Raw genomic sequence first — 13,034 nt, 5'->3', positions numbered from 1 at the left:
ACAGTAAGCTCTCATCAGATCATTAACCTTTGTCATTTAAGCCACAAAACTGCAAATAGTAATAGAAATGGAACCTGGAATAGAAGTGCCCATCTTCTGAGGCCCTCTCAGCCGTCCACTGATGGAGACCTAGCTAGCTGCACCCCTTACTGCACACCCTCTCAGCATGAAGCAACCAGAGCCGTCATTGCCCCCTTTCCCTAGCAGAAGCTAGGGTCTCTATCTGTAGAGGGGGGAATGAGACAGGGACCATAAATGTAGTCAGAGTAGGGTGAAGGCCTCTGGAGGGGGCAGGGCAGGATATTTTCAGTCAGAGCAATGTAACTACATGCAAGGAAACCGCCTGCTAAAACTCTCTGTTAAACATTGAGCTCTAGAATCATTCTTCAGTGAAATCAGTTAATGTTCTCCAGATAAAGAAGAGTAGCACATGTTTTATTATGCTAACCATTTATAATCATGTGTAAGGTTCACTTTAGCATACTAAAAGGCCCAGGCCTATGTGCTGTCTTTCCTCCTTCAGATCTGATGAAGTGATCTTGCAAACTGGGCAACTAATTTAGCAAATAAGACCAGGCATAAACAACACAGTAAAAGGCAGGAAGGATTCCACCTTAAAGAAAAGATTGCATTTTAATACCCAAGAAGTTAAGACGTTAGAAATTCTTAACTTACTCTTCAGCAAACAATACCTCAGCCCACCTTGGGGGCTGAGCAGGTGGCCTTGTTTCATATGCCCCCAGACCAAGATGCTGGTATCTCAGAAGTTGCTTGTGTTAAGTTAATTCTAAATATTCAGGGACCACTTAACAAGTCCACACCCCTGTTTTTTCATGTTCTCGAAAAATCCTCAGCTGCCTATAAAACCCCCTAGACAACGCACCGCTACGGACTCTCCTGTCCCCTCCTGGCCTGAGCCGGGAGCTCTGTCCTTTCACTGTATCTCTAAATAAAAGCCTGTACCTTGCTTTCCTAAAAAGAAAGGCTCTTGGTTTTAATGTTGAAGCTCTTAATATTTTCCTTTGTGATTTACATTTCTTTCCTGGCTTGTTTAAGAATCCTACTCTGAATTATAAACACATTGTCCTCTGTTTTCTCCTAAAAATTAAGTAATGTGAATTAAGTTCACATTAAAGCCTTTATTTTACTGGGAATTGATTGAAAATATGTATGAGAATAAATAGGGATTCGATTTCATTTTTCACTTAAAGATCGCTGACATAGCAAACATCTTTTGCAGAGCCCAGTCTGTCGCTGGGCTACAGTCAGCCCTGTGGTAAACAAGACAAGTATGCTGTGGTCTGTGGGCATTTCTCTGGCTGCTGTTTTCTGGCCCATCAGTCAGCTTGTCTACCCCTGCGCCATTATCACACTATTTTAATTTATTTGTAGAAGCTCTTGCATCTTCTCTTGCTATTTACTCAAATTCTTAATTTTTTTATTTCTTTAAACAGACTAATGAAACAGAAATTAAACACAATAGGGGACTATTAAAATCAAAGACTATTTCTTGAAAAGCTCAATGAAATAAATCAATTCTAGCACAGTTAACCAAAGAAAAGAGGGAATATAGACAGTAGGAATAGAAAATATTGTAGAGGTTAATCATTAATATTATAAATGACTCTGTCAGTTCTTAAAAATCAGCAATTATCCATGTGCTGGCCATCCTTCACCCACTGCATTGAAACTCCTGAGACCCAGGTAGAGTGTATTTCCTTCCATCCAGCCTTCTCAGAAGGAACTACTCTGGAGAATTTGGTGTTTATCATTCCTATGCATTTATTCATGCTCTGCTGTACTATATGCACATTTCCAAAACATTTACAGATTGATGCTCTTGATTCTCCAGCCCTCTAGGAAAGGTATCATATCCAGTGTAGGTCTTCACCCTGTGTTTATCATCTCTGATGTATTTGTGAGGTTCATCTGTGTTGATAAGATGGAGGTCAGCCACATTTTTATTGTTGCATGGGATTCTGTTTCATTAATACACCACAGTTCATTTCTCACTGGTGGATGATCAGGTCCTGTTACAGTGCTGCTATGAGTATCTCATCATGGCCTGTACACTACCATTCCTGTGGGGTACGTACCTACGGCAGAACTGGCTTGTCACATGCCTGCCTTCAGCCTTACTAGATACTTACTGCCAGATTGTTCTCCAGAATAGCTGTTTGCTTAATTTGGTTTTTTTTCTTTCAGTACCTGAAGACCTCTCATTAGAAGAGAGAGAAGAACTTTTAGACATTCGTCGAAGAAAAAAGGAACTTATTGATGACATCGAGGTAAAAGAACAGTTTTTGCTTTTAGGTAAAATGGTAAATCAAGAAGCTTCATGAAAATGTAAAAAGTGGGTATCTCAGATGTGTAATCCTAACACATGAAGAGATGGAGAGGAAGAGTCATCCGAGTTGGTGAAGCAGAGATTGTGCTCACTGCGCAGTGTAGACCCTGGGGTGGAAACTGCGACCACACGGAACTGCAGGCAGCAGTAAGCCACACGTGACACCAGGGTCACAAAGAACATTGTAAACAGTAGCAGCAGTAACAGTTATTGCTCTCTAAAGTCATGCAAGACCCTGTTTCATTTACCAGTATCTCTACCTAGCGCTTGGAACAATGCCTGTCACATTTTTGGTACTCAGATGCCTTTTGAATGAATGAGTAAACATGTATCGAGTTCTAGATGCACACCAAGGGCCTACTAGTTCGTGGGAGCAGAATGACAGGTAAAACAAAGGCAAATAAATATTGTGCTTTCCACATTTGTATCCTCAGAGGACAGGGCGGAGGGGGTCCCACAGGAGAAGCAGAGTAAAGCCACAGCGTCAGATTCACAGCATCTGTGATTGTCACAAAAGTTATTGAGATGGCCAAGCGCTGGCTGTTGCCGTCCCGGCCTGCCTTCGCAAAGTCAGCCAGATGTGTGGCTCTTGTTGAGAAGCTCCCTAATCGTCGTCATACCAAGACTAATGCAGCCTCGCAGGCTACTTGCTAAGACCAAGCTGTCCAGAAAGTAACTCCTTTCTGGGAGCTTGCATTTTTAAGTCTGAAGTTCCTAGGCACACAAAGTAGGGTTCCAAATAAAAATTGCTTTGTATTTGAAAGATAATTTGTGGGACTCTTTCTTCCAAGGTTACCCTTCATTCTTGAAGAAATCCCATATCCCAGAATAGGTGCTTTGGTGGAAGAATAAGAATATGTTTTAAGATGAACAATTCTGTTTGGACATTGGTAATATCAGTGCCTACAAAGTCTTGTGTGACTCTGATGGCCTCCTGTTAAGTTGAGAGTGCTGAGGAGTTAGGAGCGTGCTACAGATCTTGGCAGGTATGTGGTGGAGCCAAGTGGAGGTACGGGGAGCCTGGCATGCCTGAGTCCCGCAGGCGAGGTCTTGGTCACCTCTGGGACTCTGTCCCTGGCTCCTGGTCTCCCACGGACTGATAGGAATCACCTGAGACTGGTGGGTAGAGGCCTGGTGCTGGTCTGAGCCCTTGAAGCTTCACCTTCTCTTTCCAGGGACTCAGGTATTGATGGTAGAGGAGGCAGGCAGGCACACAGGTGACCCTTCATAGCTGCAGGAAGTGAACCAATGACCCATTGTTTTCATTTTGCTCTTTTTATCTTCTCACACCTGTGATATTGTCCTCAGTGTTCCTTCTTGAGTGTACACACAAATGATGTATGATCTGAGCATGTTCTGAGGAGAGGGGGACAGATAATAACTGCCTTCTCCTGAGCTGGGCTGGCTCTGATGAGGAAATACTCTGTACCGATAGAAAGTTCTGGTTTTTCCACACCTGGTGGGCAGGTGGCACCTCGGGGAAGCTTGCCCCCAGAAGGCTCTGAGTCTAGGAGGAAGAGGTAAGACTTGGACCCCCCATCTGTTTCTTCTATTTATACAGAGACTGAAGTATGAAATTGCTGAAGTGATGACAGAGATTGACAATCTGACTTCAGTGGAGGAGAGGTAATGGCTTAGGGCTACTCCTCCGAGTTGTCTCTCCATCAGCTGAACTTACAAAAACAGGTGGCCTCAGCACAGCGGGGTGGTCTTGGGAGTGCAGCCTTGTTGGAGTTGTTTCCTCTGCCCTTTACCCCCTCTCCCTGCTCTTCTCAGAGGAGGTTGGGGAGCTTCTCTGAGAGCTGATTTTCCTGTGCTGTCTACTCTAAGTTCATCCTCTATCCTTTAAGTTCAGAAGAAGCATAGTACTTAAGTTAACCAATTTGGAAGGAAGTATGCTTTTCTTAAATCACTGTTTCTCATCATGAGCTTTTTTGTAGAAGTTACCAGATGTCAGGGCAAGCCTTGCAGCCACCTGAAAGCTGCTTCCCCCTTGAAGGGTGTATGTGCCTGCATCACTGTGCCAAGACGGGGCCCCGCTCTGCATGTGACAGTGCATGCCCTGTGCTTTGTGCAAACTTCTAGTGACGATTTCTTAATATTTCCAATGCATAGCAAAACTACTCAGAGGAACAAGCAGATAGCTATGGGAAGGAAGAAATTCAACATGGATCCCAAAAAGGTAAGAGAACATTTTATCAGTTTTCTAACCTGCTAGAAATTGATTGATCAGTCTATTTTAATGGCTGACTCCCTTTTGAACAAAGCTGGTCATACCATATAAAAATAACGAGTGTTGATGTTAAATTTTTATCAAAAATGGGGATTAGTAATAAGTGGAGTGAGGGAAGCAGCCATTGAGCTGGTCCCTGGACAAAAGGCCCTTCTTTCCATGTGAAGTTCTGCATGTGGATGGTCTCATAAGGAACTGCTGGACATCGTCCAGGCCCCACCACCAGGGAGTCTCAGGCTTCATCATGGGTAGGGGTGGAGGGGGCTGGGCAGGTAAATAAGGTAGGGTAGAGTCTGGTGGCAGAGTTTGTGGAACTTGTGTCCAGGTGGGCTAAATGGTTCAAGCAAGAGGACTTTATTTCTTTCATTCACCTTAAAAAGAAAATGTTTCTATGAAAGACTGAGGAACTCTCCAGATTTAAGCCACGATTGGGTCTTTCCTCAAGTTGGATTTTCCAGGAAAACACCCTAAAATAATGAAACCTGCAACATGCTGCTGCCTGTCTCTGAAATTGAACTAAAAGACTTAGCAGAGCCTATAAATTCTTTTTTGAAACATGTGGCTCAGGTGTAGCATCATTTTGGTTTTGAGAACAAGTGGACTTAGGGCAGCCACAGAGGCTGGGAGTGGAAAGATGCGTCCACGGAGAGGCCTTGGGCCTCTTCTCCGTTGGCTGCTCACTGTGGGACTAGTTGACTTCATTCCTGATTAGTCTTTGATTGGTATTCGCTTCAGACATCTTCCTTGTTTTTTTGGCATTGTGCTTCTGTGCTAATTGACTAATTATTTGTTCATTCAACAAATGTTTGTTGATTGCATAATTATGCCATGCAAGGTTTAAGATCTGTAAACTTAAATTTATAGGTGCAAGTGAAGCTGCCAATGGTATTTAAAGAAATGCATACTGTTACTCCCTATTCATGGTTTGCAAATCTAGGTATTCTTACAGTTCAGAACATCTGCAGCTGGAGGAGCATCTTTGTGTGAGTGGTGTAGAGTGTTGCTTCCTGGTTCTTGGGTTAGGGGACATAAATCAACTCCAGAATGGAGTGTAGTTGTCAATGGGAATCATTTTGTGAATTTGGTAATGATTTGATGTTTGGAGTTAGAAGCAATGTTTTGTTTTGTTTTTTCTATAGAAGCTAAGCTTACAGAGTTGACTTTAACAGATTTACTAAGCATTGGCAGTAGCTAAGGAGAGACTTAACAAGTGGGTGCTTTAGAAAACTGACCTCACATTTTATGCAGAGCAGGATAGCACACCATTAAGTTCACGGGTAAATTCAAATCTTGCCCATGAAACATACTCCAATAAATTTACTGTTTTAGTGCTGCTATTCTGCAGGAAGTCCTCTCTGTCAGATTCTTGCCTGTCCTATTTTATATATGTGTCAGATTTACAAAAATAAGTAACATTTGTTGAGAACTTACAGTGTGTCAGGAACCATGTTAATGAAGCACTTTAATTAAAATACTTAAGTCCCTTCAACCTTATGGAGTAGGTTCCACTTTAATTCCTGTTTCACAGTTGGGGAAAATGAGGCACAGAGCTGCCAAGACTCACCCAGTGTCATGAGCAAAGAGCCCAACTCTGAGACTCAGGCCTGTAACCATGCACTTAACTGAGCACCTGCAACTCAGGCTGGCTTACAGCCCTGTGCCGTCTGCTCACCATGTCTGAGGAGGTGGACATTTCATCTGCTTCGCCTGGACTTTATTTTGCATTCCTCCTCATCTAAAAGATTTTTAAAGTATTCTGTTCAGTTTATTTGTCATTATGTTTCTCAATAAAAGCAGATGGCACATTTTTAGTCTTCATGTGGCCTTTTGCTGGGAAAAATGATCAAAATTTCCATTTTGTGGTCTTCACTATAGTATTTGTCTGAGCTCGAGCCACATAATGAAATGCCGCAGGTTGAGTTACTTAAACAACAGACATTTATTTTTCCAGTTTTGGAGGCCAGAAGTCTGAGATCAGGGTGCCGGCATGGTCTGGTTCTGGTGAAAGCCCTCTTGCTGGCCTGCAGATGGCCCCCTTCTCATTGGGTGCCACATGGTGTGGGGAGAGAGCAAGAAGGGGCTCCCATCTGACCCTGCTCACCTCCCAAAGCCCTGCTTTGTAATACATCACACTAGGGGTTAGAGCTTCAAGATGGGAAATTTGGAAGGTAACCATTCAGTTGGTATCAGCCCTGGATGAGCTCATGGCATTGGACACAGTTCAAAATTCTGTCTCCCCTGCACCTCCACCTGCCACCATGTGCCTGTTAAACCATGTGCCATTGTGAAATAGGCTATTATCATAGTAAAAAAAATTCCTTTGGGCTAGTAGGGAACCTTTAAGTCACAGAAGGGGAACATCTCGAACAAGGAACGCTGATCTCTTCAGGTACCTTAGATACCAGAAGCAGCCCTCAGATTCATACCTGAATACCAGGGAAGGCTGATTAGATCAGGGAAGCTGGGAGGGAGCACTGCGGCCTCTCCCTTTTATTCCAATTCCTAGAAATGCCTTTAAAACTATAAAAATCTGTAATAAGCAGTTCCTCAGTAGATCAGAAATTGGGGAATCCCCGAAAGACAAAAGACAGATACAGGCTAGCCCAGAGCACAGTCAAGGAAAAAGCGCTACAGGAAGGGGGGCCAGAGTAGGGGTTGGCATGCTCAAGTAGCACATGGGGCAGAGGAGGGACCCCGCGAGTGTGCACCCCGTGCTGAGCTTGGGGGAATCCAGAGGGGCTGCTGAGTCCATGGGAGCAGGTGGCGCCTTTGCCAAGGAGGAGGAGAAGCCACCACTCCTCCCCACTCACGCACACTGTAACCTGTCCCTCTGCCACCTCTGTGGAGGCCGCTGTGGTAAAAGCCAGAGACAAACAGCACACAGGAAGGGTACCAGAGCATCTTGAAAGCAGAGGTGAACACCCAACCGGAGTCAGCAAATGTACAAGGAGACTGACTCCAAGAAAGAGACATGAAACCCTCTACAGAACTCAAACCGGCAAAAACAGCCCTCAAACAATGGTAGGAAACACTAGAAATGGGGCTTTTTTATGTATCCTAAGTTTCACCAAAGAGAAGTGGTAGGAAGCTGCTCACCCATGATACAGAAACAGAGTTGTAAGATCCGTGGATATGAGCACAGGGGATGCAAAACTTCAGAGCTGGACTGCCCTACAGAGCACCGGGGGAAGAGTGACTGCAGCCAGAAGGTGGGGGAGGGGAGGTCGTTCTCTCCTCAGCTTCGCCAAGCCCTGCGCGGGGCTTGGAAGGCAGGCCTCATGGCCCAGGCTCCAGCCAGTAGGGGTCCCGGGAGGAGAGAACAGAAAATGAAGTGGAGGAAACATTTCAGAGACACGCTGGAATATCTCAGAACTGGATTAAGGTAAAGTCCTCAGATTCAAGGGGCTCAGCAAATGCTAAGCAGGATACATTTTAAAAATACTTTTATGCATAGATATATTGAATAAAATATCAGAAACTTTGTGGATAAAGAGAAATTCACTAAGTCCCCAGGAAGGAAAGAACAGATTGTCTAAGGAAGAAACACGAATCGCAGTGAGCTTATTATTGATAACCCCAGGTCAGACACAGGGGGGGATCTTCTCCCAGCTCTCAGGGAGGGCGAAGTAAAACCTAGAGTTCTGTGTTCTAAGACTGTCATCTGTAAGAGAAGGCAAGTGAAGACATTCCAGGCATGCAGGGGCTCAAAGGTTAACCACTGAGACCTTCCGCGGGCTCTGGAAGGTTCGTGATTGGAGCGGTATACCTCTCCACGTGAAATGAATCCAAGAGCAAGATGAAAAAGGAAAGATGCGCAGAGAGCTGTCAAGACTTACAGTTGAGTCCAAATGAGAGATTGACTATTGGAGGAATATTTAAAAACTTAGAACCACAGATTATCTCGATTACATAAGAAGCCAAGGAAAGGAAGGAGAGGAGCAGGAGTCAGCTGAGGTTTTCCAGATGTTGATGGATGAGTGTGAATTTAAATATTAGTTAGAATTTTAAGAGCAACCACTAAAAACAGGAAAAAGAGGATTTTTAAATTAGGAAAAATTGAATGGAGAAAACAATTCAACGAGAGGCTGAAAAAGTGTGAGAAGTAGCACAAAACGAAGAATGCTTCCTAACAAGTCAGTGGTCACCATAAATTTGGGTTAAGTTACCTCTTAAAGACATGCTTTTGTATTAGGTTGAAAAAATAACAATAAAATCCAGATATGTTCTAGTTCAGACACACACATCGAACAAATAACAGGATCATTGAAAATAAATATTTATTCCAGGAACATGGAAAAAGATACAAAAGGTAGTAGGTTGGACGGTGCCTCTCCCGTCTACTGTTTGATTTTCTAAATAACATCTTAAAATATTAATATTTTCTACTAATACTGAAATATTTGCTTTCTCATATTAGTATTTAGTATATTTGTTTCCTAGGACTATCTTAACAGATTTGATGGCTTAAAACACCAGAAGCTGTTCTCTCACCATTCAGGAGGAAGCCAGAGGTCTGAGATGCAGGCCATGGCAGGGCCGGTTCCCTCCTGAGGCCGTCAGGGGCCTGTCTGGCCTGTGCTCCTTGGCTTGTGGGTGCATCACTCCCAGCTCTGCCTCGTGTTATGTGATGCCTTCTCTTGCATCCATGTGCCACTGGGTGTGGGGAAGGTCAGCCGCAGTGTCTGTCCTCCTTCTTGCTTCTCTTCCGTCTGCCTCCCCAAGGCATCCATCCCTTCTTCCACTGTCACTGCTCTCTGGGGCTCTGACTTTGGCTCTGGTCTCTCCTCCCATCACTGGCCTGGACTCCTCCGGTGGCTCCATGTTTCCCACAGCCAGGACCTCAGTCTCTTGCAAAGAGAGCTGGCGCTTCCGTTTGGGGCCACCTCTGCCTTCCTCATGTAACCTTAGGCACAGAAGAGATAACCGTGTTCTGAGCCCATTTGCTCATCTCAGATCCTTGTAGGTTGTTGCATAGCCTCTCTAAGAAGGCTCCTAGTATTTTAGGATCCTTGAATTTCAGAGCAGATCATGAGCATCCAGAACTCAGGAAAGCCTCATCCCCAAGCCCATTCAGTTCTGGGGGCACAGGCCGACTGAGTGCCCAGGAACTTGTGACCAGAGATTGCTGGGCTAATGCTTGTGCAGCCGAAGGGACGCACCATGATCCTGCCAAGAGTGCACAGCAGAGTCATGCTGAAGAAGGGAAGGGAGGAGGCCTCGGGGGAGGCAGCTGCAAGCCTCAGCCTGCAGGCCTGGTTTCAGAGGTGCTGGGCTGCCACCCAACCTGTGTCACAGCCATAGTGGCCACAAAAGGGCAGAATTGAGACGTCACCCCAGATGCTAGCCAGCCATCTCCTGGGAGCCTCTGCTTCTGCCAGTCTCTGTGTCCCAGGGCCTTGGGCTCCTTCAGACACTCTCTCTCCAGCCCCTTTCCATTTGGGGGGCAGAAGAATCTGCTGTCTCCACCAACAGCCAGTCTGGGAGTCCTCAGGGCAAGGGTGCCTGCGAGGCAGCCCAGGGGCAGCTTTGGCCTCTGACCTCTTTGCCAGGGATTTTAGGTCAGACTGTAAAAGCTCCACAGAGCCCCCCCACCCCCAGCCCCTACCATGACCTCAGGGCCACCCTACTCTCACCTCACCCTATTCCCTCACCCCAGGTGCCTGGCGTGCCCATATTCAGGCAGAATAACAGCGCCAGCATGACCCTGTCTCACCACATTTATTAATTTTTTGGTAAATTTTTTACTTTTTGAAGAATGACATGTGCACAAATTTTAAATGTACATCTTGAAGAATTTTTACAAAATAGAATACTCGTGTAACTCCAGACAAGATAGAGTTGTAGAGCTTTATAGGCATTTTCTGGCTTCTCCCCCTAGTGACTGAATTCTACTTAATTACTATGGATTAGTGTTGCCCTTTTAAAGACTTTACATAAGTAGAATTAAAATATACTGTGTCCTTTTTAATCCCATATCATAGCTGTCAGATTCATCCATGTTGTTTATTCCATCTCATTGCTCTATGGTCTTCCGTTGAATATACCAGAAAGTATCTGTTCTCTTACTGGTTGACTCTTGAGCTGTTTTCCAGTTTTTGGAAATTCTAAATAAGGCTGCTATGGACATTCATGTATTTTTTTAAATAATAAGACTCTTTGGATGGATTGCGGGGTATGAGGGAGTGCTGGTCTTAGGCACTGAGAGTTTTAGCTGGAAGATCATCTCTGAATTTGTAGAAATAGCCTCCTAGCAGGTAGATGGCAGAATTTCCTACCCCTTGATGTGCTCTGCCAACATGTACTTAGAAACCAGCTCAGTAGCTGTGTCAGAGGTAAATTTCCGCTATTAATAGAACTTCTCAGGAGACAGCACGGCTAACTTGGGCCAGGGCAGCCCCTCTGCAGCCTTTCATTCAGAGATTGTCACCTGAGCTTGGAGGACCTTAAAGCCGACTTAAGCTCTGTGGCACAGTGACCAGGTAACATGTTCAGCCACAGGTGGCAGGACACCCCATAAAGGCAGCTCACACCAGGGCTGTCTTCTCAGACAGCAGGGTTGGCTGTGGGAGCCGAGTGGCCTCCAGGTGGCAGGATCCATGCGCTGTGTTTGTCCCAGTCTGTCCCTCATGTGATGGCTGTTTGGGCTCCAGTCATCACATCTGTGTTCAAGGCAGGAAGGAGGAGGCAGGAGCAATGCCTGCTCATGTATCTCCTTTCATTGGGAAGCCAGCAGCTTTCCCATGTCCTCTCTGCAGACTTCTTGTCTCTGTCTGACCAGATCTGTGTCATGAGTTTATTTCTGGTTGCAATGAAGGCTGAGAAAGTGGTTAGTTAAGAATGGCAAGGGAAAAGGGGACTTGGGAACGGGTATTAGGTTGGCCAACCGCATGTGACATGTTCCTCTCAGACACAAAGCACATCGTTTTCCTGAGCCTGGGAAATTTGGTGGTGGTGTTCCTCTGTCTCCTAATCTCTAATAACCTCTTACAATGGTTCATTCAGTGACCCATTTGTCTTTTAACCTATTAAATTGCCTGGAGGAATGAATGTGCTTTTCTTTGATGGAAAAAATGTAATGTGGTGATATGGGAACCAGATGCGCAGTTGTATTATTTTCGCTGTGTCCAACCAGTAAGTTCATTACACTAAATGCATTTGTCTTTGAAACATGAGTCTGGGTGACCCTCCTAACCAGAGCTTCCTTTCTTACATTCATCTTCAGGGAATTCAGTTTCTAATAGAAAATGACCTGCTGCAGAGCTCCCCAGAAGACGTTGCCCAGTTCCTGTATAAAGGAGAAGGCCTGAATAAGACTGTCATTGGGGACTATCTGGGTGAAAGGTAAGCGTGGGGAGAGGGAACAGCCGGCTGGGGCCCACCCTGCACTCACTCAGCCATGGGCTGTGGGGGTGCATGTGCTGCTCCCCAATACCAGGTGAGTCCCATGCCATCACATCCTCTTCTGTGCCCTTGTGAGGAGAGAGGGAGTATTCTGGGGCTAGGTGGGGTCTGTGCTCTTCTGAAATCTGTTGCTTGGGGACCCACAACAGAACAGAGATGTTGCTGCCTTTCTCTCCTTACCATGGAGAAAGCATCGTAATCTTTTGATGTTGCACCTAGAAAATACCAGATTTCTTGGTAGTTTTCTTTGCCCTGTCACCTAGGGGTATAAAATAAAAGTGGAAAGTTATTTTTAAATGGAGAGCAGCTGATCAGGTATACTTTCCCAACCATCTCCACTTAAAAGACCATTTACTCTGCTTAGCAGAGGTCAGTGCAGGAATCCTGAGGCAGCACATCCCCTGAGTGTGCGAAAAAGACTTTGGTTGAGGACACAACAGAAACTTTTTTGTTTTTAAACAAAAGCCCAACAGTTGCTCAACCAGGGTGGTTTCTGTTTCTAGCTTTTTATTAAAAATGCTTGACCAAAAGTGAAAAGCAAAACACTTCCTACTTCATTCCATGAGGCCAGTGCTACCTGACACCAAAACTAAAGATAGCACAGTCAGAAAGGCTGCAGACCAGTAATACCTCCTATGGCTGTTGAAGCAGAAAGCCCCAGCAAAATACTCACAAATCAAATCCAGTAAGATATAAGATGATTAAACACTAGTACATTCACATACCATGAATGTCAGGTTAGTGCAATGTAAAAAATCAAAGTGATATACCATGTGAATACAGTAAAGAGCAAAACCCACATGATCATCCCACTAAATGCAGGGAAAGTGCTTGACAAAATCAATTGCTTCATGATAAAAAACACTCAAAAAACTAGGAAAAGAAGGGAACCTCCTCAACATGATAGAGGGCACCTGTGACCCACAAATTCACTTCATGCTTTTTCCTCAAGAACAAGAACAAGGCCAGGATGACTGCTCTCACCCCTTCTGTCCAACGTGGTGCTGGCAGTTCTAGCCAGTTAGACAAGAAAGTAGCATCCAGTTTGGAAAG

The 13,034-nt window shown here is 44.9% G+C and overlaps 1 protein-coding gene across 2 annotated transcripts in view; it reads left to right on the top strand.

Moving 5' to 3' along the window:
- The window catches only part of CYTH3 (cytohesin 3), a 128,767-nt gene that overhangs the window by 102,232 nt on the left and 13,501 nt on the right, over nt 1–13,034 (top strand). For both annotated transcript variants that reach the window (XM_037003682.2, XM_073215090.1), the window contains exons 2-5: nt 2,206–2,288; nt 3,909–3,973; nt 4,463–4,529; nt 11,803–11,921. In XM_037003682.2, the coding sequence (XP_036859577.2) occupies nt 2,206–2,288; nt 3,909–3,973; nt 4,463–4,529; nt 11,803–11,921 (334 nt within the window). The remainder of the gene's footprint in view (nt 1–2,205; nt 2,289–3,908; nt 3,974–4,462; nt 4,530–11,802; nt 11,922–13,034) is intronic.

Source organism: Manis javanica, chromosome 10 (assembly GCF_040802235.1).
Source record: "Manis javanica isolate MJ-LG chromosome 10, MJ_LKY, whole genome shotgun sequence".
In the NCBI taxonomy this organism is placed as follows: Eukaryota; Metazoa; Chordata; class Mammalia; order Pholidota; family Manidae; genus Manis; species Manis javanica.
This window is presented reverse-complemented; position numbering and strand designations above follow the sequence as displayed.